General features: G+C 50.5%; 1 protein-coding gene across 1 annotated transcript in view; it reads left to right on the top strand.

Moving 5' to 3' along the window:
* Positions 1-24,275, top strand: part of jmjd1cb (jumonji domain containing 1Cb) — a 145,271-nt gene that overhangs the window by 113,892 nt on the left and 7,104 nt on the right. Inside the window, exons 9-23 of the mRNA XM_031560884.2 lie at positions 1,054-3,125; positions 4,188-4,360; positions 5,305-5,867; positions 5,991-7,682; positions 9,072-9,273; positions 10,352-10,566; positions 12,300-12,452; positions 14,403-14,492; positions 16,007-16,137; positions 16,629-16,848; positions 19,144-19,352; positions 19,513-19,812; positions 22,577-22,748; positions 23,205-23,295; positions 23,860-23,990. Coding sequence (XP_031416744.1) covers positions 1,054-3,125; positions 4,188-4,360; positions 5,305-5,867; positions 5,991-7,682; positions 9,072-9,273; positions 10,352-10,566; positions 12,300-12,452; positions 14,403-14,492; positions 16,007-16,137; positions 16,629-16,848; positions 19,144-19,352; positions 19,513-19,812; positions 22,577-22,748; positions 23,205-23,295; positions 23,860-23,990 — 6,414 coding nt within the window. The remainder of the gene's footprint in view (positions 1-1,053; positions 3,126-4,187; positions 4,361-5,304; positions 5,868-5,990; positions 7,683-9,071; positions 9,274-10,351; positions 10,567-12,299; positions 12,453-14,402; positions 14,493-16,006; positions 16,138-16,628; positions 16,849-19,143; positions 19,353-19,512; positions 19,813-22,576; positions 22,749-23,204; positions 23,296-23,859; positions 23,991-24,275) is intronic.

Raw genomic sequence — 24,275 nt, forward strand, 5'->3', positions numbered from 1 at the left:
AAATATTCTTTGCTATTTTTTTTTTTGTATCTGGGAATTGAGATTTAGCAGCTTTATTATGTAATGTAGCACTAAACATTGAACCAGTCTTGGACCTCTCCTTTAAATGTGTTTGAGTGAATTAGCCCTCTGTAATAAAATTGAAAGCAGAACTGGTCAGCTCTGGCTGAAGTTCTTTATGGACACCATCGCTGGCTGCCAAAGAGCCCAGAGCGAGGCCAGAGGCACAGAGAAATGGACGTTTTAAGTGAGCATAAATTTAAATGGGTGGCCATTTATCACTTGTCCAAAGTGGCACTCACAACGCAATCAGCGTTTAATGGTGGGGGCGAGAGGATGACATCATGGACTTGGTTAGGAGCACTTAAGACACCACCCCCACCCCTCGGGTGCTACTTAAAACCATTAACTTCTCCGCAGTGCTCTTGTAGAACGTGTTTCCTATTTCCAGTTCTCTCTCTGTATTGGGTTTACAGCACATGGAACGCGTCTTTATACTAAATGTTTGACATATATAATATATAAGGTCTACTCTGTACTTATGGCCGGTGCCACTGCTGCTTAAACCTCTAACCCCTGGTTTTAACCCTAACCCTAACCCTATGACCTTGAGCCATAAGACTGCCACATGTGTAGTTCAGCAGTAGGTAATTACATGGATGTGTACATTTTCTTTATGCCTGTGGTTTAGGGTCAGAAAAAAAACATATGGTCTGACTACAAGCCTGTGGAGTAAAATAGAACCAAATTTGCATTGGGGATTCTTTAAAAAGCCTACTTTTCTGCATTCACATACCTCTTCCACACAACGAAGCTTTTGTTGGCAAAAAAAAGTTCTTTGTAACCATAAAGGATTTCTCACTGCTCTAAAGTCTCTAAAGGAGAGTTCTATCCCTCTAAAGCTTATAGCCAGAGTAACCTTTGAGGGCTATTCTGTGGAGTTGTACACTGACCAAGCTTTTTTGCTAAGAAATGCATTTTTTTTTGTAAACATTTTGTAATAATTCTTTCTTTTCCTCCTCTTCTTCTCCTGAATTCTGTCTTCACGCTCAGACTTCACCTCCAAGAGCAAAAGCAAGCAGACGGCGAGCCGGAGGCGGAAGGTGGAGGAGGACGAGAAGAAGAACAGTGCACTGAAACGTCTGAAAACTGAGGCCTCAGACCAGTCGGAGAGCAGCGACTCCGAGAACTCGCAGAGGAGAGGACGCGCCTCGGCTGACTCTTCCTCCTCCTCTTCCGCCTCATCTTCTTCCTCGGAGCCCAGCTCGGAGAACGAGCTGAGGGCGAAGATCGTGAAGGAGGAGGCGGTGTCTCCAGGGGAACAGCAATCCTCCAGGACTCAGGAGGAGGAGAGGGAGCAGCGGGAGAGGGAGCGAGAGCAGGCTCTGATTGGTCGGCTGTCGCCGTGGGAGGATCTCCGTCTGGAGGAGAAGAGCAGCAAAGCGGCGGCGGTTGCCGTAGAGACACTGCAGCTGGCCGAGGTCGAGAGGGAGCGGCGGGACGAGAGGAGGTCTCCACGGTCGCCACGGCTGCCGCATCCCAGCGCCCCAACCCCTGTCTCCACGGAAACGCAAGGCAGCGGCGGTGGGTGCATTGTGGATATGAGGAGCACAGTGAGGAGCCCATCCAAGGACCACTACAGCCTGACAGGGCTGCCTCCGCAGCGCACGCAGACGCCCAAGCAGACACTGTCATGCGTCATCGACATCACGGAGGACGGTGGTGGAACGCAACCCAGCTCGCGGGAGAGCTTGGAGGCCGTGTCTGCCCTGCTTGCGTCCCAGAAGGCCGAGCGGCACACACCTGAGCCCAGACACATGGTGCTAACCCCCACCCCATCAGACCTCAGGAAAGGGGAGAGCGAACAACAGCAGCAGCAGCAGCAGCAACAGCAGCAGCAACAGCAGCAACATCATCATCTCCACCACCACCACCTCCACCAGCCACAGGTGGTGCGTAGTCAAGGTGCTAAGCTCGAGTTCAGCCACCTGGAGGTGATCCGACCTTTGACCTCCGTGAGCGAGTCGGCGGCAGCGCTGGCAGAGCGGGAGAAGGTTTCGGCACAGCAGTACGCCGCCATCGTGCCGTCCTGCATCAAGAGTGCCGCCGTTGCCGAGGAGACACGCCGGCCGCAGAGGCCGAGCCCGTCGCCGGACGCCACCAAGGCGCGGCCGCACCCCAACCCCTCGCCCGAGCTCCACAAACCTCTCCGCCCGCACCCCAACGTCTCCCCGGATGTCCCCAAATCCAAGCCCTACGGCATCATGGAGGCGTCCAAACCGCGCCCCAACACGTGTCCAGAGGTGTCCAAGCACAAAGCGAGACACCCGGACGCCCCGACCCCCAACAACACCCCGCCCTCGTCGGGCCGCATCTGCAAGAGCGAGCCCCCCGCTTCACCCTCCCCGTCCCCGCGCTCCTGCTTCAAGCCGGTCCCGACCCGCTGTGAACCCACCAAGAGCCCCCTCATCTTCGATAAGAATGAGCACTTCACCGTCTACCGCGACCCGGCACTGATTCGGCCCGAAGCCGAGCCCGCGTCTGCAGCCGCCAATCACGTGGCTTACTTACACCCCCACCTGCACGCCCTCCACGGCTCCTCCCACGCCACCTGCCTCACGCCCAGCTCGCACCACCCCTCCCACCTCCTCGCGCCCTCCTCCATCAACCCGCACGCGGCCCCTCCTCCTCAGCACCACTCTGTGCACCACTCGCACATGCTTTCCGGCGTGCTCCCCGGCATGTCCCCGCATCCGCAGTCCTCGATCCTGGGGGGCCATGCGCGGGTGGACTCGGGGGGGCTGGGGCACCTGGCGTTGGCGGCAGCGGCCCACCACCACCCGCACCAACACCCGCACCAACATCAACACCAACATCAACACCAACACCAGCACCAGCACCAGCAGCAGCAGCAGCAGCAGTTCCTGCAGCAGCAGGCGTCCGCGCTCATGCCACAGCACCAGGGACCCGGCGGGCCGTCCTACAACCAGCTGGGCCTGTACCCCATCATCTGGCAGTACCCCAACGGCAACCACCACACCTACCCGCCGGGCCTCGGCCTGGCATCCTCCAATTGGGTGCACGCGGGCGAGAACCAGGTCAACTCGGAGAACAGTCTTAGGAGGGTAGGTCACGACCGTCTCACCATCTCTCCATTCTTCGCTCCCAAGGAATGCAGTAGAAACGAATTCAATTAAATGTATTTGAATTGCATTGATTTCAACTGCAGTAAATGGGATCTATTCTGGTGTATCTCATCACAAAGGGCCAGTTGGTTGCTAGGCTCTTACTGAACCATCATGCTAGGCTACGTTATGAAACTAACATCCATCATCTATAGGTGTGTTTAAGTCTAGTTTATCCTACCTCTAGTGGATGGCATCACCCTTCACTAAATGCGGTTGTGCCCTTTGTAGAGAGCAGTTTATATGTGATGTAGTGTGTGTGTGTGTGTGTGTTCTTGTGTATGCGTGTCGGTCTGTGTCTCAGTGTATGGATGTGTAGTTTATGTATGCTCATGCGTGAGCCCGTGACTAAGCCAAAGTTGCAGTTGTTAGTGGATGTCGTTAAGGGGCCAGCTTCACTCCGTATCAGGGGTGTGTGAGGTAGTGCTTCCTCCCGTAGAGTCGGGTGCTATGCGTGCACGAGAGCCAGGAATTCACCATCCAGCCGAGAGAGAAAGAGAGAAAGAGAAGAGAAGGACAGAGAGAAAGAGAGAGAGACAGAGAGAAAGAGAAGAGAGAGACAGAAAAAGAGAGAGAGAAAGAGAGAGAGTCTTAAAGAGAGGAATTTAATTGTAAATGCAGCATGTTACATATTTGGCATGAAAACGCCTGGTCTGAAAGCTGTAATCCTGTATTGACACAAGAAATCAAGGTAATGATAGGGTAGTGAAGAAGAGAGGGAAACACTGGAAGGGTGGGGAAGTGTGTGTGTGTGTGTGCCGGTGTGTGTGCCGGTGTTTGTGTGCCTATGTGCCTGTGTGTGCGTCCGTGTGTGTGTGTGTGCGTGCGCGTATGCTGCACTTACCCATGGTTGAACCATGACCTTCTCATCCTTTTCTTCTTCTATTTTGTGCGTATGTCTGTGTGTGTGTGTGAATACATGTGCGTGTGTGTGTATGTGTGTGCGTGTGTGTGTGTGTGTGTGTGTGTGTGTGTGTGTGTACATGTGTGTGTGTGAAACAGAACACGCCCAGCCCCTGGCTCCACCAGCACACCCCGGTGTCCTCGGCCGACGGCCTGGGTCTCCTGAGTCACGTCCCGGGCAGGCCAGCCAGCGCCGACCCCCACCGCCCCATCAAGATGAGCTCCCACGCCAGCCCCCCACTCTCCAAAAGCGTCGGAGACTACCACAAAGAGTGAGTGTGCCCGTAACATGTACCGATTGAAAACATGTATGCTATGCTACGGAATTGAGTTTGGAAGAGTGAGAGTAATAGAGTGTGTTTGTGTTTGTGTGCATCATGGCCCTTGTGTACAGAAGTGTGCTTTCATTTGTCTGTAGTCATTTCTCTGTGTGTGTGTGTGTGTTTCTTACTTGTGTGTGTGTGTGTGTGTGTGTGTGTGTGTGTGTGTGTGTGCTTTTATATTCCACACTGTATGTATTCTATAAGCCTCAGTTTTATATTTGGACTCTGTTCCTTGCTGCTTGTGTACACAGGCCGTGTGTGTGTGTGTGTGTGTGTGTGTGTGTGTGTGTGTGTGTGTGTGTGTGTGTGTGTGTGTGTGTGAGTGAGTGCAAGCACGCGTCTCCCCTGCCACTCGTGGAAATACCTTGTGACCTCGAGGTGGAACAAACGGCATGTGACAGGAGCACTATACGCCCATTCAGCTCCCTGCCCCGCGTGACACAACTCTATTATTATAACCCCCCCCCCCCCCCATCCCCTTCTACTCCCCAACCCCTACCACCACTGCCAACCAAAAGGAGGCTGGACTTGGTCAATCCTTCCCCAGCACAGTTACCTAACGCTTGGGGGGGTGGGGGTACACACTGTTGCCCTGACCCCTAATGCTGGGCTGTTAACAGGCATGGCCCCCTTTTCTCCACAGAGTTGTTTCAGCTGTGATGTTTAGCAAGGAAGGAGGTGAGGTGGGGGGGTGTAACCCTGTTATTAGGGACCCTGTTATGTAATTGTAATTCGTCTGCATTTTGTAAACAGAATCTGCAATCTTATGCAAAGTGCACACACACACACACACACACACACACACACACACACAAACACAGGAAGGGCATGAAGAATTGCATGATGTTTAAATTTAGTTTTGACGTTTTACTTTTTAAAATCTTGTCTCTCAGGGAACTGGAGAAGAAGGTCTTTGGCGACTCCATGCGTAGCCTAGCAACGGCCCACCTGAAACAAGAGCCGGACCGCAGCCGCACACCGACGGGGAAGGAGCTCCACCGTGGCTACCTGGACCCGCCGCAGAAAACGTCCCGTATGGTTCCAACGCCGGACGCCTCAGAACGCGCCAGCAAGTACAAGGAGGAGAACCGGCGCATCCTGCAGGAGAGCATCGAGGTGGCGCCCTTCACCGCCAAGCTTCGGCCAGGCGAGTCCGAGCGCGAGTCGTACCCCCGCGTGCCCCAACCTCTCCCCACCTCGGCTGTGGCCCCCCCAGCCTCTAAATCCCACGCCCCGTCGGCCCCCGAGAGGGACCCCGAGCAGCGCCCGGCCTCGGCCTCGGAACTCTATAAATTCAAGCCGGCCGCGCAGCAGCAGAGCAACTACTTCACCACCTTGTCCAACAGTGTGGTGAACGAGCCGCCTCGCCTCTACCCCTCCAAAGAGCTGAACTCATACTTTGACAAGGTGGCAGGCCCCCCCTCGGCCTCCTCCAGCCCCCTGTCCCTCGTGTATGGTTGTGGAGGGCCAGGAGGAGGAGGAGGAGGAGGAGGAGGAGGAGGAGGCGGCGGCGGCGGTGGTGGTGGTGCTGGTGGTGGTGCTGCTGGTGGTGGTGGTGCTGGTGGTGGCGGTGGCGGAGGGGCCTCCAAGTCCCTCTCGAAGCCCCCACCTCTTATTAAGCACCAGCCAGAAGGGGAGGGCCTGGTGAGCAAGATTACGGAGCAGCTATCCCAGCAGGCTGCGGCGCTGCACCCCCTAAGCAGCCCGCAGGGCGGGGAGCCTCGTCGGAGCCCCGCTCTTTCATCCCCTGGTCAGCTGCGCATGCCTGCGTTGCACCGAGCGCCAGTTTTTCACCCGCCGACCCAGCAGACTCTCGACCGCAAGGACGCGGCCAACTACGGGCGCCTCTCCCCTCCCACGCTCACCCCCATCCAGCCGGTCAGCGTGGCCGGGAAACTTCCGGAACAGCAGAAGCCACCCACACTGCTGCCCGAGCTAAGGGAGGTGAAGAGCGGGGTGGAGCTGGGTGGGGCGGAGCCATGGCGTGTTGGCGACGCCCCTGGATACGATAGAGGGGTGTGGCTTGGCGAAAAGAGCCGGACCAAGCCTCAGGGCGCCACCGCGTCCGTTATCGTGCGGCAGTCTACCTGCATCAAGGCCTCGGGCAGGGAGCCTGAGGTCGGGAAGCCATTCTTGGGCAATTCTCAGGCAGACGGTGTAAAACTGGCTGAGACCAGGGACACTGGCAGAGTCATTCTGCCCAACACCAACCTGGAGGAAGCCTGTGCGCAGTACAAGAAGAGCATGATCCGAGCTTCGCAGGCTGGCGTTCCCAGCCCCATTGTGTCGTTGGCCAACTCTGTGTGCAATTCCCGAACTGATGTGACCACTTCTGCCCCCTCCGCCCCCTTCAACGTCTTGAACCGCAGTGGCTCGGAGCTCTGTTTCCCCATTAGCATGAATGCTAACGCGCATGCTAATGCTCATGCTCATGCTAATGTTAACACCAGCAGCAGGACTGATAGCTCCACGCCCAAACCGAGGCTTCTTGCTGGGGCTGAGGTGCAGGAGGGTGGGGGCTCCAGGACCACCTCCCCCAACACGCTCCCCTCCTCTGGCACAGCCTCCCCAGCGCAGGTGTCCCCCGGGCAAGCGTACCCCGGGAACTTCATCCACCTAAAGAAGCACAAGGCAGCGCTGGCCGCAGCACAGTCGAGGGGTTCGGGAACCCCCGAAAGCGACCGACCCCAGCAGGGCCCGCCTGCCCCAACGCAGGACGCCGGTGCAGCGGCGGCACCGCCACCCATCACCAACGCAGCGGGCAAAGCTGCCCCCATGCCCAACGGGCAGTCAGTGCCGCCTCTCAGCCAGCCCAACTATCACAAACTGAAGAAGGCGTGGCTCACGCGGCACTCGGAGGAGGACAGAAACACCAACCGGCCCGACAAACCTTGCAGCGCCTCGCCGGTCACCCCGCCCCTGGAGATCATCAAGCCCTGCACCGTCAGCCTGATCGCATCCACCTCCGGCGAGACCGACTCTGGTAAAGTGGGGGAAACTAACTCCGAGGACGGCAACAACAAGTCGAGCCCGGAGGACCGGCGAACGCGCCGCGGCTCCAAGCGGGCCTACGAGTCGGGCTCGGAGAGCGGCGAGGACACGGACGGCAGCGAGAACAGCAAGATGGACCAGCGTGCCAAGCGCCAGCCCAAGCCCACCTACAAGAAGAAGCAGAACGACATGCAACGACGGAAGGAGGACGACGAGAACAAGCCCAACGTTATATTCCGCAGCGCCCGGGAAAAGACTAAACTTAAGCTGGCCAGCAGCAGTGAGTCCCCTCTTTCTTTCTTTTTTTTTTCTTCCTCTTCTTCCTCTTTTGCCTTCTGTCTTGGCCTCTCATGTTTCCCCTTGATATATTTCTGTGAAATAACATGTCAAAATCTGTCAGTAACCATGCTCCAAGTCACATCCTACATCATGTCGAGATAACCAGTCGCAGAGCTTTGTTTTTCTGGAATGTTTATATTTCTCCGGCACCCTGGATATGAGACGCTTAAAGGACTGCTTATTGAGTCTGTAAAGGGGTTACGGTGGTGGTGGGGGGGATGTGTTATGAGAGGGTCACTGTATTGGGGGAATATTGAGCACATCTGGAGCACAGCCGTTAGGAAAACAGGGGGGTTGAGGTGGGGGGGGGGGGGGCAGTCCTAGATGGAGGTTTCAGGGGAATGTTCACTTTTCTGCCAGGGCTTAAGTGCTTTCTTTCTTTCATTCATTCTTTCTTTCTCTTTCTTTTTTTCTTACTTGTCCCTCTGGTCTCTCTCTCTCCCACACTCTTTCCTCGCTGGAAATCTCCAAAGGTTTCAGCTCGGCATTCGGCATTGCTGCTTCGCCGGGGAGAGAAAGCCCTTTGTAACTGAATCTGTGCTCTAATGTGCTAGGTCACTCCAAATTGTCAATTTTCATAACTGAAGTCATAATAGCGGGCCAGCAGATTGCTAGCTTGCGGTTTAAATGGAGGGTGGGTTGGTGGGGAGGGGGCGAACGTCGAGGCTGTGACTTAAACGCTTAGATTGCTCACAGACTCACTGGTGCACCACAGACCCCCATCTGCCCGCTATTTTCAGACGGTGTCTGATTTCAAACGTGCATTTTCATGCTGCCGAGCATCCTCTGTGTAACCCAATAAGTGTGTGTGTGTGTGTGTGTGTGTGTGTGTGTGTGTGTTATTCATTTATTTTTTAATATTGCGATGAAAGAGAAAAAAAAAATTGCCTCAGCCGTCACACTTCTCCCCAGATGGTCACACGAGGCAAAGGAAACGAGATGTGGAACTGGAAGAGGGAGCTTTAATTAAATTCCAGCTCATTTGTGGATGAGGAGGACAGATGCTGAGGTGTTCAGGCAGTGAATGAAGTGTCAGATTTGCACAGTGCAATATATTTTCAAACAGACAACCTATTTATGTATGTGTCATTAATATGTTGTAATTCACAACACAACTGGTAGACTAAGGTGTTAACTATGAGTTGGATGAACACATGCTCGCAAAAACATATACCATTACTGTAAGTTGCCTTGGATAAACGCATCTGCCAAATGAATGTTAAAATGTAAGTGCGAAGGCTAATACGTATGTGAATAAGTCGAAATGTAAATACAAATATTAATACATATGTGTGGCTGTTTCTGTGTGTGTGTGTGTGTCGTCTTGCAGACGGTATTCCGCGGTCGGTGCTGAAAGACTGGCGCAAGGTGAAGAAGCTGAAGCAGACAGGAGAGTCGTTCCTGCAGGACGACTCGTGCTCGGAGATCGGCCCCAACCTGCAGAAGTGCCGCGAATGCCGAGTGGTGCGCAGCAAGAAGGGCGATGAGCCCGCCCACTCGCCCGTCTTCTGCCGCTTCTACTACTTCCGCCGGTGAGTGCTCAGGTTCCGGTCCGGTCTGATCCAGTGGGATGTGTTCTGTTCGGCTCTATGCGGATCTGTTGAGGTAGTGCAGTCCTGTGTTGAACTACCCTCCAGTGATTGTTGTAATTCACACACACACTATAAGATCTAACTTCTAATTTCAAAAACTGACAAAACAGTCCAAAGGCTTTCTGGTTCCTGTTAGTTTGTGGAAATGAAAAATGATTAAATGCAAATGTAAGAAAAATAATTAAATGCAAATGTAAGAAAAATTATTAAATGCAAATGTATTGTAAATGGTGAAGTGGTAGTCTTAACAGCTTCTTTCATCACTGTCCCTAATATTTTCCATCTTTTTACATGTTACTGTTTTTTTTTTTTTTTTACTTTGAAAAGATGATTTTTGGATGTATGGGATTCTGCAGCCTCGTTCACTCTCTCGCTCGTGTTTAATCCTGTAATAGGAGTCTGAGTCGAGCTAAATCTGCCCCAAAGAGGATTTCCTTGGCTTTAATCTCGCCTGGTGTCAAGACCACACAGGCAGGCCCTCGCCCGAGATACCTCGCCGACATCAGGCCAGATTAGCACAGGTCGCCCAGCGGTCCCGCTCACTCGATTCATTACCATTTCATTTCATTTCATTTATTTATTTTTATTATTTTTTTTGATGGGAACCTCTCTGAGATATCGAGCCTGATTAATCAGGGAATCGGTAGAAAGCGTTTCCATTAGTGATTTTCATTTCTCCCCTCCGCACCACAACCATCCGTCAGGGATATTTTTGCGCCTGTGCCCTGTGCTCCCTCTATTTCATCATTTTGGTGTCTTATGCAGAACCAAGCTCACAGTAATGAATAGTTACCTGTGATTTCCCCTCTGTACTCTCTACGTGTTTGTGTCTCTGAGCTAAAGCATGAACACGTTTACTTATGTGAAGATGTATTTAAATATACAGAAAGAAGGAGAGAGAGAGAGAGAGAGAGAGAGAGACTGTAGTTATGGGCACCTGTCTGTGTATACATACGTGTGTATGCGCCTATTTTAATGTGACAATGTGTTCATGCCTGTGTTTCCATTCCATTCGTAGGCTCTCGTACAGTAAGAACGGAGTGATCCGCATTGACGGGTTCTCGTCCCCGGACCAATACGACGACGAGGCGGTGAGCCTGTGGGCTCCGGACATGTACGAGGAGAACGAGCTGGACCTGGAAACCTCCAAGTATATCCTCAGCTTCATCGGAGACAAGTTCTGCCAGCTTGTTGTGACCGAGAACATGGCCGCCACCTGGATCAAAAAAGATGGTATGATATGTTTCTCAGTATAGCTTTAAGATGATGACTTAATACCATAACCACTACTGTTACTACCACTTCTGCTGCTATTACCACTTCTGCTACTGCTACTACTACTACTATTAGCACCACCACTGCTACTACTGCTAGTAGTAGTATTAGCGGTAGTTCTAATACCAAAATCAATCCTGCTACCACTAACTCGACTCCTATTAAGGTAATGTTAATCTGTACAGACCATCTCCTCAAATGATATTGACGCCTCCTATACTGTAACTAAGTAGTTCATCCCTGCAGTCTGTGTGTGTAAAAGTAGTTCAGTCAAGAGGAATAACGGTGGGATATACAGCTCACCATCCTGTGAAATAAATATTCAGAAAAGGATGTTGACACCATTTGCTGTACTGACAGAAATACAGTGCATACAAGTTCATGATTTCCTTCATTTCTCTTGAGTTGAGCTTGCTTACAGTGAACTGACAGGACTAACAATACTAATAATAGTTGTAACACATGTCTCATTGTTCATGAGTGTGCTTACAATAAAATGTCAAATATTACATAGCTATGTATTTATAATTAGCATGTAACACTTTTCTCATTTAACGTTTAATGATGAAGTTATTTTTTATAACAGTACAACATACTTCTACATAACAGTAGAAATAAGTCACAACACATGCCTCACATGCCTCATTTAAACATTTTGATTATATTTGTCACTGTTGGCGTACTGTGGAGGGTTGTGGCTTTTGTGAAGCATTACCATAAGGGGCAGCCACTATAAAAAAGCACCGTCTAAATCCAATTAAATCCACCTGAATTGAATTGAGATGAAGGGATGGAGAGAATGAAGGATGGAAAAGAAAGATGTAGAGCGGGAAGCATTGAGCGACGGATGGAGGGAAGAAATGAGGGATAAGAGCGAGAGAGAGAGGAAGAGAGAGAGAGGGAGTAAGAGAGAGAGAGAGAGAGAGAGAGAGGGAGAGGAAGACAGAGAGAGAGGGAGGGAGAGCGAGAGAGAGAGAGAGATGGCACTCGGTGAGGACACCGCTGTGCCCCTGCGGAGCGGGCGTGTGCCCGCACTCACCCTGTGCCGGGTGAGCCGAGGTGAGGCGTGCCTGCTCCATTCAGCAGGATTACACGCGTTTAATACCCACCTGCTCCGCTAAGCCTAGCAACAGCAGGAGTCACAGCGGCCGCACTGAGAATGGGGCTGAGGCTGGGGTAACGCCCTCTGTGTGTGTGTGTGTGTGTGTGTGTGTGTGTGTGTGTGCGCCAGAGTGTGTGAGAGTGTTTGTGCCAGAGTGTGTGTGTGTGTGTGTGTGTGTGAGAGTGTTTGTGCCTGTGTGTGTCTGTGTGTTTGTGCCAGAGGCTGTGCCGTCAGGGGAAGAGTAGAGGAGAGAGTGCCACGGTTGTGTGGTTTTTTGTTGTTTTTGTTTTGTTGTTTCTTTCTGTTTATTGTGGGTTGGTTGATTTTCATTGTTGATTTACATCAGTGAGACACGTGGTGATAAGAATCCCATGAAGCAGCTCCCATTCTTGACATCCAGAAAATGGGTTGATATCACCTCAGTGTGAATCCTGAAACATAGTGTCTACCTGCACATTGGATACTCACTGACGACTAAGAGATGATTTATTTTCATGCCATATCTTACCTTCCCATCTTTCTCTCCCTCCCTTTCTCTCTCTATCTCTCTCTCTCTCTCTTCCCCTCTCCCTCCCTCTCTCCTCCACAGCTAAGATAGCGTGGAAGCGTGCGGTGCGTGGCGTGCGGGAGATGTGCGACGCCTGCGAGGCCACGCTCTTCAACATCCACTGGGTGTGCAATAAGTGCGGCTTCGTCGTCTGCCTGGACTGCTACAAGGCCAAGGAGAGGAAGAGCTCCAAAGGTCAGTCAACTTGTGACCTTTCACCTGTCGTGACCTCTGTGAGGCATTGCAGTATATCTTGCACATCATCTGCCGAGACTACCGCTTTCCTTTTGTTTGTTACACCTCTGTCTCCTGGGAGTAGGTTGCGCTTGCATCCGAGCGACTGAGCAGACATTATCTTGCAACTGGGAACAAAGAGTATATTTGATCTGACTTCAAATAGTGACCATACATTATCATTTATCAAGGACATTACCATTCATGTGTGTCCTGGTCACTCTTAAACCTCCTGAGCTGTAAACTAAATTAGGTGACTGAACTATGATGAAACACATCAATGCAGGTGTTTTGCAGGTGTGTATTGACATTTCCCATGCTTATTAAAATCTGCATTTGATGCGTTGAAGATGCGGCTCAAGACGCCATCTGCTGTTTAAAATCATCCTGAACCTTGCGAGGCTGATGCTGACGTAGAGTCAACCGCTTGGTAGTTCTCTACGTCATGAAATGGGCGGCCCTCCTCCCCCAGTCCCCGTCCGTGAGGGTGACTCATTTTCATTTGCTGATCGAGACTCATCATTCACAGGAGTGAAGGCCTTTGCCCACATTTCAAGCCTACTTCCCTGTCTTTGTCTTCACAGCCATCACTAAATGGCAGCCTATCTGTCTTCATGACATCCCCTTTTGTAAACTTGACTCACCGTCGCCATATTCTTTATCCCTTTCCCCCTTTGTCTCTTACTCTTACCTTTTCTCTTCACCTCTTTCTCTATCCGTTCTTGACCTCTCTCCTTGTCCCATCCCACCCTCTCATTCCCCCTCCTCTGTTCCTTCTTTCTAATCCCTCTGTTTTTCCTGACACAGCGCCTGCTCTGACCCACAGCAGCAGCGGGCATCCCACTGCACTGCTCTCTCACCTTCAGGGGGCAGTGCCCACTCTATCTCTCCATTTCTGATACTCTCCCTTTTTCTGCCTCTTTCTCTGAATCTCTTTCGCTCCTCTCTCTCCCTACAGAGGGCTGTTTTGTGTGTGTGTGTGTGTGTGTGTGTGTGTGTGTGTGTGTGTGTGTGTGTGTGTGTGTGTGTGTGTGTGTGTGTGTGTGTGTGTGTGTGGTGTGTTGTACCGCCTGCTGTGTGTGTTGTGTGAGGGCCCCATGAGGGGGTCCTGTGCTCCGGCGCTGGGCTGCTTATGAGGCTAAGTGGCGCTCCGCAGCAGAGGCCTCGTTAGAACTCAATCAGGGAGCCCCGTTTTCCCCAACACACCGCTCGTTCACAGGCAAAACAAGCCTGTGTGTTTGTGTGTGTATGTGTGTGTGTGTGTCTGGCTGCTGCTTTGATTCACGCCTAGAGGAAGCTTATTTAGCCTAAGATTTTGGAATTTAGTCTCTTGTATGGAAAATCCCTGCTTTTGCTTACAAGTGTCAATTCCTTGTCTTCATATTGGGAGTTATTGAGTTGAGTTTGTGCAAAAGCCAGGGGTCTCCGGATTGAGAAAAGTACTGGCAAAGTCATGTCTCAAAGTCATATGTATGTATTTCAATTGTGGACTAAAATAAAGAAGTAGTGTGTCTGTGTGTCTGTGTGTGTGTGTGTGTGTGTGTGTGTGTGTGTGTGTGTGTGTGTGTGTGTGTGTGTGTGTGTGTGTGTGTGTGTGTGTGTGTGTGTGTGTGTGTGTGTGTGTGTGTGTGGCTCTTTGGTGTGGCGGTCAGAGCGCATGTTTGGCACCCTGTAGACCCGGGTTCGAGTCCGGGTGGGGTGACCACGCCCTCCCTTCGCTACAGTGTGGGTGTGTGTGATTCATCTGCCTTTGCAGTGAGCCGTGTGTGTTTCAGCAGGAGTGTACCTCCTTCACCTAAAGAATGTGTGCTTGACTGTGTTTCCCACTGACTGAATGTGTTGTGCATGTGTGTGTGTCTTTGGCCAGACGAGTGGAGAGTAACACTCCTGTCTTGTTTCCCCTTCTTGCAGACAAAGAGCTGTATGCCTGGCTGAAGTGTGTGAAGGGGCAACCTCACGACCACAAGCACCTGATGCCCACGCAGATTATCCCCGGGACGGGTAAGAGCAACACATACATACACAAACATATACACACACACACACACACACACACACATATATACACACATTCACACACATTCACACACACACACACACACACACACATACACACACACACACATTCACACACATACATATATATACACATTCACACACACACACACACACACACACACACACACACACACACACACACACACACATATACACGCACATACACACATAAACATGCACATATACAAACATGCACATATGCACACACACACACACACACACACACACACACACACACACACACACACACACACACACACACACACACTCGCCCACGCCCACACACACATACCACATGCACATGCACATGCACATGCTCTCCTCTCTTGAATCAGTATGGATAGACACACTCTCACAACATCCCCCGAATCTGACACGAACCATCCCAGTAAATCTCTGCTTTCCTCCTCCTTTGTCACACACTCTGTTACACACACACACACACACACACACACTCACACACTACAATCACTCTAACCCCTGGAACGCCTCAAGGGTGGGGAACTACTCTTGGTTTGGTCTGTGGAGAATAAATGATGGCGTGGGAGGAGAACAAAATAAATAAGTAAAAACAGCAAACCCTTTTGTGAAGCGCCACCCTAGGATAAATGTGTCTGGTCATTGATCACACTGTCAACTGGAGTACACACACACACTATACACACACACACACACACACACACACACAAACACACATGCACACACTCACACACACTCACACACTCCTTTAATTTAATGTTCTTTCCTTTTACTCATCTTTCGCCTTACTTTAGGGGACTTGCACGCACAGAACAAATACACACAGTCATTCTCCCCTTTTCTCTCTACCCTGTGGATTTCACCCCACTGGCCACCATCTCCTGCTAACACACACACACACACACACACACACACACACACACACACACACACTCACTCAGTCACACACACTCACTCAGTCACACACACACAGAGTCCATAGCCAAAGAAAGCCCCCTCCCCATAGTGTGTGTCCCCAGAGAGGCCTAACAAAGGCGTGCTGTGTGTTCCTTGCGGCGCTTGAGACCCCGGCAACATGTCGGCCATGTTTGATTTCCCCTCCACGTGTGAGCGAGGGGCGCTTTCCCAAAGAATGAAAAGCATGTGTGTTTACCCCTTCACTATTCACTCCTTTTACGCTTCTTTACGCCAACTCCTGTTTTTTTTCTCTCTCTCTCCTCTCTCTCTCTGCTTCTCTCTTCTGCTCATGTGTACTTTTCCATACAATACACTTCTCTTTATGTCTCTCATCCTGAAAATATTCTTTCCATCCATCTCTCTCTTCATTCTTCTCTCTCTCTCTCTCTCTCTGTCTGTCTTTCCTCCCTGTGATGTGCTTCACGCTAAATCTACCTGCCTGTCTGTCACATTCACAGTGTGCTTCTCTCCATCTGTCTCTCACGCATGTCTGCTTTCTCTCTCCCTCTCTCTGCCCGCAGTGCTGACAGACCTGGTGAATGCCATGCACACCCTGAGGGAGAAGTGTGGCATCCGTGCCCACTGTGTTTGTGCCGCTAGCAAGCAGACAGCCCTGCTGGGCAAACTGCCCTCCACCAACGGAGTTTCCCAGGTACCCACCGCCACCACCGCAGTAAACTCTCTCTCACTCTCTCTCTCTCTCTCTCTCTCTCTTTCGCTCAGTGTCTTTCTTTCGCTCTTTCTCTTTTTCCCCCTCTCTCTCTCTCTCACATGGTTTCACTATTACTATTACTATTCTGTGAGCCCATTTAAAACACTTTCACTTTTATTTGTATTTATTTCTATTTACTAAATAGGACCAGTGCTGTATTTTATGTCTAGTAGTATTTACTCTAAAGGACCAGTACTGTATTTTATATTCAGTTTATTTTAAAGGTTTTAAAGTCCTGAGATTGTGTTTGGGCATGTTGATTATGTGTGACTTCTGAAAGGTGGTTGCTCCCAGTGAGATAGAATGCCTCGGTAATTATGTGTGATATTTACCCTGTGTGTGAGGTGGCAGCATAGTGTGTGTGTGCGTGTGTGCGTTTGTGTGTTTAACACCATGTATGTGTGTTCTGACCTTTGCCATGATGTTGTTAGGTGCTACAGAATGTGCTGAACCATAGCAACAAGATCGCGCTGTGTAAGCCAGAGTGCCCGCCCTCAAACGCCACGCCCAAGCTGGAGACCAATGGCGGCGGAGCAGTGAGCCCGGCCAGTGACACCAGCAGCGATCCCAAGCTCACCCCGCCCGAGTCCCAGTCCCCACTGCACTTCCTGGCCGACCTGGCAGAGCAGAAGTCCCGCGAGGAGAAGAAAGGTGAGAGAAAGACACACACACACACACACACACACAACACACACACACACACACACACACATTTAAGAGGCATAGGCATTCTCCCACCTCAGGTCCACACACACACACAGGCAGACTCACATACATGCACATGCCAGAACATACATTCATCCTCTTACGCATGAAGAAACACACTAAAGGTATACACAGCTGTGCCTAAACATTCACAAACGATATATATGGTGTATGAATAAATAATCAGCTAAAGCCTACTGAGTACACACATTCAAAAGTGCATGAGCACACACACACACACACACACACACAGACACACGCACACATATTTGAGAGGCGTTTGCAAGTGAAAGCACTGTTGGGCCTAACAGATTTCACCAGGTGCCAAGGAAGCCGTGGAATGCTACCAAACCTTGCAGAGTATGCCGGAATAATCTCCTGTCCAATGTTCTCAGAAAAACCCACAGGGAAGAAGAATGATACTATTTCAATGTCTCCACACACACACACACACACACACACACACAAGTACATGCACAAACTCTCATACACACAGATACTCTCTTGGACACATACACACATGCACTAACTTCCATACATTCACACATACACACACACACACACACACACACACTCACACGTATACACACACACACACACTTGCTTCTGTGCCAATGGCCCTCCTTCCTGCATTCCTTTGGAGTGAACATTAAGTGCAGCGCGGTTTTGCCCTGGGATGTTTGAGGTCCGGATGTTTGAGGTCCAGACATGCCAGCAGTTCATTGCCAAAAAAACAAAACAGCAACAATAAATAAATAAATAATACACAAAAGCCATCCCCTTTGTGTTGACCGGCACAGGCACAAGTCCAAGATCTCTGATCAGAGTGAGGGCTGGGAGTTTCTGTTAACATGAGAACGTGGAATGACATATAAGTTTAATAGTGTAATAACTCCAGCATGTAATATTACACACACACACACACACACACACACACACACACACACAACACACACACACAACACACACAAATAGATATACAGCATAGCCACTTTGCCTACAACTGCAGAAGCATATTTGGCTTCACTTTACAGAGAATCGTGCTTGCTATTGAGTAATGAGGCCATTATGAACGGTGCAGAGTAACAAAGGCACATTAACGTGGGTTTAGGCTTAGAATCAGTGTTAGAGGTTTACAAGAGAGCATCATGTTATTCTATTATTGTTTGGGTCACACTAAAGAATATAATTGACAATAGGCATGTTGCACCTGACACTTATGCTGTGTAACACCTACATAGGGTATGTAATATAAAGTGTTATAAAGCCTGTTTTCCATGCATGATGCACCAATGCCAAGTAGACCCTCTGCAGAATACGGGCTCTTCTCTGGCCGACTAGACAGGGATGTTTGCAGGCTCGTCCTGTGGTTGAGGGCATCCACTGGCAGCTGGTCTCTGGTCAGTGTTGGAGACGTTTCTCTGGCGCGCGCACACACACAAAGTGCCAGTGGTTGATACTGTCTCGTAAGTGGAGATGGTGATTCCCTGTTCTGCAGTGTGGTGCAGCGTCGTTCTGTGTGTTCAGAATCAGTTTCCACGTTTTAATGAAAACTGTTGGACTCGACAGTGAATATATGCCTCCTCAGCAAAGTACCACACACATAAACCCAAACCACACACACACACCACACACACACACACAAATGGTCATATGCCCTATATTCCTGCATAGCATATGTCTGACACACTCTCACACACGGTGGTCCTGAGGAAAACCTGTTCTTAAAGTCTTACACACACACACACCACACACACACACACACACAATCCATGTGGTCCTGCCAAAAATTTCCTTACCATACATGGACACACCCAGTGTTCCTGGCTCAGCATATGGCTTGTACACACACAAACTCGCATGCACAGATGAAATCAGCAAGATTATAGCCAGCCACAGCTCTGCATACTGTATTGTAACAAATACACAAAATGTTATAATGAACACATGACTCTCCTTCACACACACACACACACACACACACACACGTACACATACACACGCACACACACACACACATACTCACACAGGCCCTACTTCACTGCAAAAACCTTGACCTTCGTCTCCTCCATCCTCACACATACTCGCACATGCACACACCAACACACACTCACACTCTTACACACACGCACACATGCACACACAAACACACACACACACACACACACTCACACATGCTCAGATCCCATCTCCCTTCACCTCCTTGACCACCTCCCTCTCTCTCTCTCCCTCCCTGTGCAGAGAATAAGGCGACGCTGGGGAAGAGTGTGAAGGAGGAGGTGGGGGAGGCCGTGGAGGCGCTGCACTGTAAAGCCACGTCTCTGGTGTCGACCGGCAGCGAGCAGGGCTCCACCCTCAGGGACCTGCTCACCACCACCGCCGGCAAGCTCCGCCTGGGCTCCACCGACGCCGGCATCGCCTTCGCACCCGTCTACTCCGCAGCCTCGCAGGTACGCCCCTTGCAGATACACACACACACACACACAGATTTACACACACCCTCACTCTTACTCACATGATTGCACACACAAGTTTCAACTCAACTTGTTGTTAATTTGCCTGCGTATTTGCCTCGACATCATTAGTTTACTTTGTTTACTTCCTGCCCAGACCGGCAAGAGCGGCCGCAGCATGCCCAACATCCTGGATGACATCATCGCCTCGGTGGTGGAAAACAAGATCCCGGCGAGCCGCGGGGCCAAGTTGGCCCTGAAGCAGGAGCCCATTGCCGAGGAACCCCGAGGCCCCGAGCGCAAGAAGCCTCCAGCGATCCCGGACGAGCCCCCGGCGCCCAAGCTCCACGCGGACACCCCTCACTGCTGGCTCTACGGCCAGAAGATGCTCTGGCTCAAAGACCACCGCAACTCTGGCAACTGGAAGCTGTTCCGTGAGTGCTGGAAGCAAGGCCAGGTGGGTGCTGTTGATGTACAAAACATCACACACACACACACACACACACACAGACACAAGCATTACACAAGAATTACTCACACATCAATATCATTCTCATACACGATACACTACAGCCACATACATTACACACAGACACACAACCAGAGAAACATTGTACAGATACATACACATTCGACAGGGTTGCTGTTGCAAAGGAGCTCAGTTGAAATCTGCATAGCTGTTCCTCCTGGGTTGAGTGCAGTCATGTCCTCCTCTCCCCCCTCCTGGGTAGCGCTACACAGGTCTCTGAGCAGACAGCTTTACATCAGAGAAAGTAGCTCTCACCTATTAGCCTAGCTGCTTCTCTATGAGATACACTTTAACTCTTTGGATTCATATGCCTGACAAAGCAAATACTGGCTAATCCCACTGCTCATTGGACTGGCCTACACTTATACAAATACACGTGTGTGTGTGTGTGTGTGTGTGTGTGTGTGTGTGTGTGTGTGTGTGTGTGTGTGTGTGTACGTATGTGCATGCACACCAGTTCTGTGTACGTCTGTGTATACACTCAGTGTATGCAAATATCTGTACATACACTGCATTCATGCTTAGCTAGGAGGTCTTTAGACATTTATTGAGCAGCTGCAAAGTGAAACACACATGTACACACACACACACACACACACACACACACACACACACAAAATACTGCAGAGGCTGTGTACTTGCTGACGGTAAACACACACACACACACACACACACACACACTCTCTCTTTCAGCAGGCAGCTGCTGTGTGTGCAGATCTGAGACAGCAGCTGCAGCAGGCCTGCAGTCCAGACGCTGGTGTGGGTGAGGGGGGATCCCTGCCTGCTGAGAGACATGCAGTCTTCTCCCTCTACTGTCTCTGCTAACCCTTACTCACACATAGCGTATGCCTAGCGCTCTCCTTCTCTCTGCGTCTTTCTCGATCTCTGCAGTCTTTCCTCTTCTCCTCAGTCTCTTTCTCTAGCTCTATTTCTCCTTTGTATCTACTTTTTCTCTGCTTTCCTTTTTGTGTTGTACCTTTTCTTGTCTCGTCTCTTTTCCTCTGCCCCTCTTTTGCATTCCTTTTTCCCTCTTTCTCTCTGCATCTCTCTTTCTTTCTCTCTATCTCTCTCCATGTCTCTCGCTCTCTTTTTCTTTCTCTACACTCTCTCTTTCTTTTCCAATCTCCATCTCTCTCTCTCTCTACCTCCTGGTCTTTATGTTCTCTTCCTCCTCCATGACTCATTGGTGACATTTATGGAGTTCCTCTTACTGGAGAGCGTCGGCAGCGGCAGCAGCTGCAGGACTGATCCCAGAGCAGGGCCATAATAAAAGCTTTGTGTGTCCGCGTTAGCGAGGCGCCCCGCCAGTCATTCACACTGCCAGCGTGTTGATTTTGGGAACACGCACGGAATTCTTGTCATGTCTTGGCCGTTAAGGTCCAAACTAGGGTTCTCTCTGTGTGTGTGTGTGTGTGTGTGTGTGTGTGTGTGTGTTTATGTGTGTGTGTGTGTGTGTTTATGTGTGTGTGTGTGTGTGTGTGTGTGTGTGTGTGTGTGTTTATGTGTGTGTGTGTGTGTGTGTGTGTGTGTGTGTGTGTGTGTGCATGTGTGTGAGAATGTGTGTGTGTTTATGTGTGTGTGTGTGTGTGTGTGTGTGTGTGTGTGTGTTTATGTGTGTGTGAGAATGTGAGCACTTGTGTTTGAAAGAGTACATACTACTTAGTATAGCCACACAGTGTAGCCCATGTTGAACTGTGATCATTACACATTAATTGAAAGATGGGTTATGTTTTGGCATGAAAAGTTCACTTGGGCCAGCTTCCTGTGAAGCTCTTCCTTGACCTGTCAGTCTCTCTCCACACACACGTGGGGTTGGGGGTGGGTGTGGGTGTGGGTATGGGGGTGGGTGTGGGTATGGGTATGTGTGTGGGGGTGGGGGTGGGTATGGGTTTGGGTATGTGTGTGGGGGGGTGGGGGTGGGGTTGGGGGTGGGTGTGGGTGTGTGTGTGGGGTGGGTATGTGTGTGGGTGTGGGTATGGGTATGTGTGTGGGGGTTGGGGGTGGGTATGGGTGTGTGTGGGGTTGGGGTGGGTGTGGGTATGGGTATGTGTGTGGGGTTGGGGGTGGGTGTGGGTATGGGTATGTGTGTGGGGGTGGGGTTGGTTATGGGTATGTGTGTGGGGTTGGGGTGGGGGCGGTATGGGTATGTGTGTGGGGTGGGTGTGGGTATGTTGTGGGGGTGGGTGTGGGTATGTGTGTGGGGGTGGGTGTGGGTATGGGTATGTGTGTGGGGGTGGGTGTGGGTATGGGTATGTGTGTGGGGTTGGGGGTGGGTATGGGTATGTGTGTGGGGTTGGGGGTGGGGTGTGTGTGGGGGTGGGGGGAGGTTTATGGTGATGATGGTGGGAACTGAGCTCCGTGACTGAGCGACATTCCTGTGGTCTGGAGATTGCTTATGCTCCTCTCCGCTTGCAGCTCCAGGGTTGCAACTCTGACAGTGTTTTCTGAAGTCGTCATCGGAATTGTCTGCCTGACAGCAGCTCATGCTGGGACGTTTATGGCTTTTTTTTTTTTTTTTTTTTCAGTTTATGGAGGTCGCAGTTATTCCCCACTTGATGACTTCTGGGAAACCCCTATTCTGATGTCGCATAAAAATATTTTTTCCCCCTCCTAATGTTTTTATTTGCTCTCTCTCTCTCCCTCCCTTCCCTCTCTCTCTCTCTGCCTCCCTCTCTCTTGTTTTTCCCATCAGCCTGTGCTGGTGTCTGGAGTGCATAAGAAGCTGAACGCCAGCCTGTGGAAGGCCGAATCCTTCAACCAGGAGTTTGCTGACCACCAAGGGGACCTCCTCAACTGCAAGGACAGCGTGGTCGTCTCCAACTCAGGCATCAAGGAGTTCTGGGATGGCTTCGAGGATCTAACGAGTGAGCTCTTGTTTTTTTTTTTTTTACATAGTTTGTACAATGTGTGTGTATCTTAGTTATGGACACAAAAAATGTAAAAAAGAAAAGAAAGAGTTCACATAGCTGTCTTCTGCTTTACTGTGTTATCACCAAGACACACTCCAATAAGGACACACACACACACACACATACACACAGGGAACTCAGACACTTACGCCATCATACTGTAGATTTATACTCCATAATTACACTGATAATTAAACATTCATCAAAATGACAGCCTTCCACTGCAGTGAAAGCATTATTCATGAGAATATGCTGGAATTTAACCTCTTGACCTTTTACTGTAAATTCACTTAGTCACATGACCCCCCCTCCCTCGAGAGAGAAAACCACATTTGACCAATCAGTGCCAAACTCGCTCTGCGTACCCCCCCCCCCCCCCCTCAACCCCCATCTTGTGCCCTCTGCCCACAGAACGGCCCAAATCGAAGGACGGGGAGCCCATGGTGTACCGGCTCAAGGACTGGCCTTCAGGAGAGGAGTTCATGGCCCTCATGCCATCAAGGTACACCAGAGACAGTCACGTTACGTTCACAATCACACGCAGAGGAGACTTATCCAGAAACATCTACACAATACGGGTGGTGTATATCATCAGTCACGTATAGGAGGCCTGTCCTACGCGAGCCTATGGGTCACCCAACAGGTGCTTTATCGCTGGGGTGTCATGTCAGCATGGGGGCTGCTGAGTCTAGAGGCGTTGTGCCGAGGGACTACTGGTGCATTTACGTATATGTACAATCACTCATAGAGCAAATACTCATGGTACCAAAAAACAAATAGATGGGTGGTGTTCATTATATCTGAGTGTTTGGGGGGGGGTGTGTGTGTGTGTGTTTCCTACTCCTTAGGAATGTGTGTGCGCTGGGCTATCTATGAGTTTTTTTTTATTATCTTTATTAGTCTGTCACACACACACCCCCCCCCCCCCCCCCCTTACACTACCCAAATATATGTAGGGTCATTAGATGAGCCAAATTCATCATGGTGGGAAGACGTTTTATTGGTCTCTCTGTGCCGGTCCTTTATCGCTCCCTCCCTAACTGTCCGTGTGTGTGTGTGTGTGTAGGTATGATGACCTGATGAAGAACTTACCCCTGCCTGAGTACTCAGACCCTGAAGGGAACCTCAACCTGGCCTCCCATCTGCCCTCCTTTTTTGTGCGGCCGGACCTGGGGCCCCGACTGTGCTGTGCATACGGTACACACACACACACACACACACACACACACACACACACACACACACACACACACACACACACACACACACACACACACACACACAGACACTCTCGCACTCATTGAGAGGCACACACATTCATACTGGCTGTCAGTTACACATAAGTGCACACACACACACACACAGACACTCTCGCACTCATTGAGAGGCACACACATTCATACTGGCTGTCAGTTACACATAAGTGCACGCACACACACACACACTGTTTAAGCAGTCACACATATACATACATGTACCAGC

The sequence above is a fragment of the Clupea harengus genome, chromosome 23 (genome assembly GCF_900700415.2).
Source record: "Clupea harengus chromosome 23, Ch_v2.0.2, whole genome shotgun sequence".
NCBI lineage: Eukaryota > Metazoa > Chordata > Actinopteri > Clupeiformes > Clupeidae > Clupea > Clupea harengus.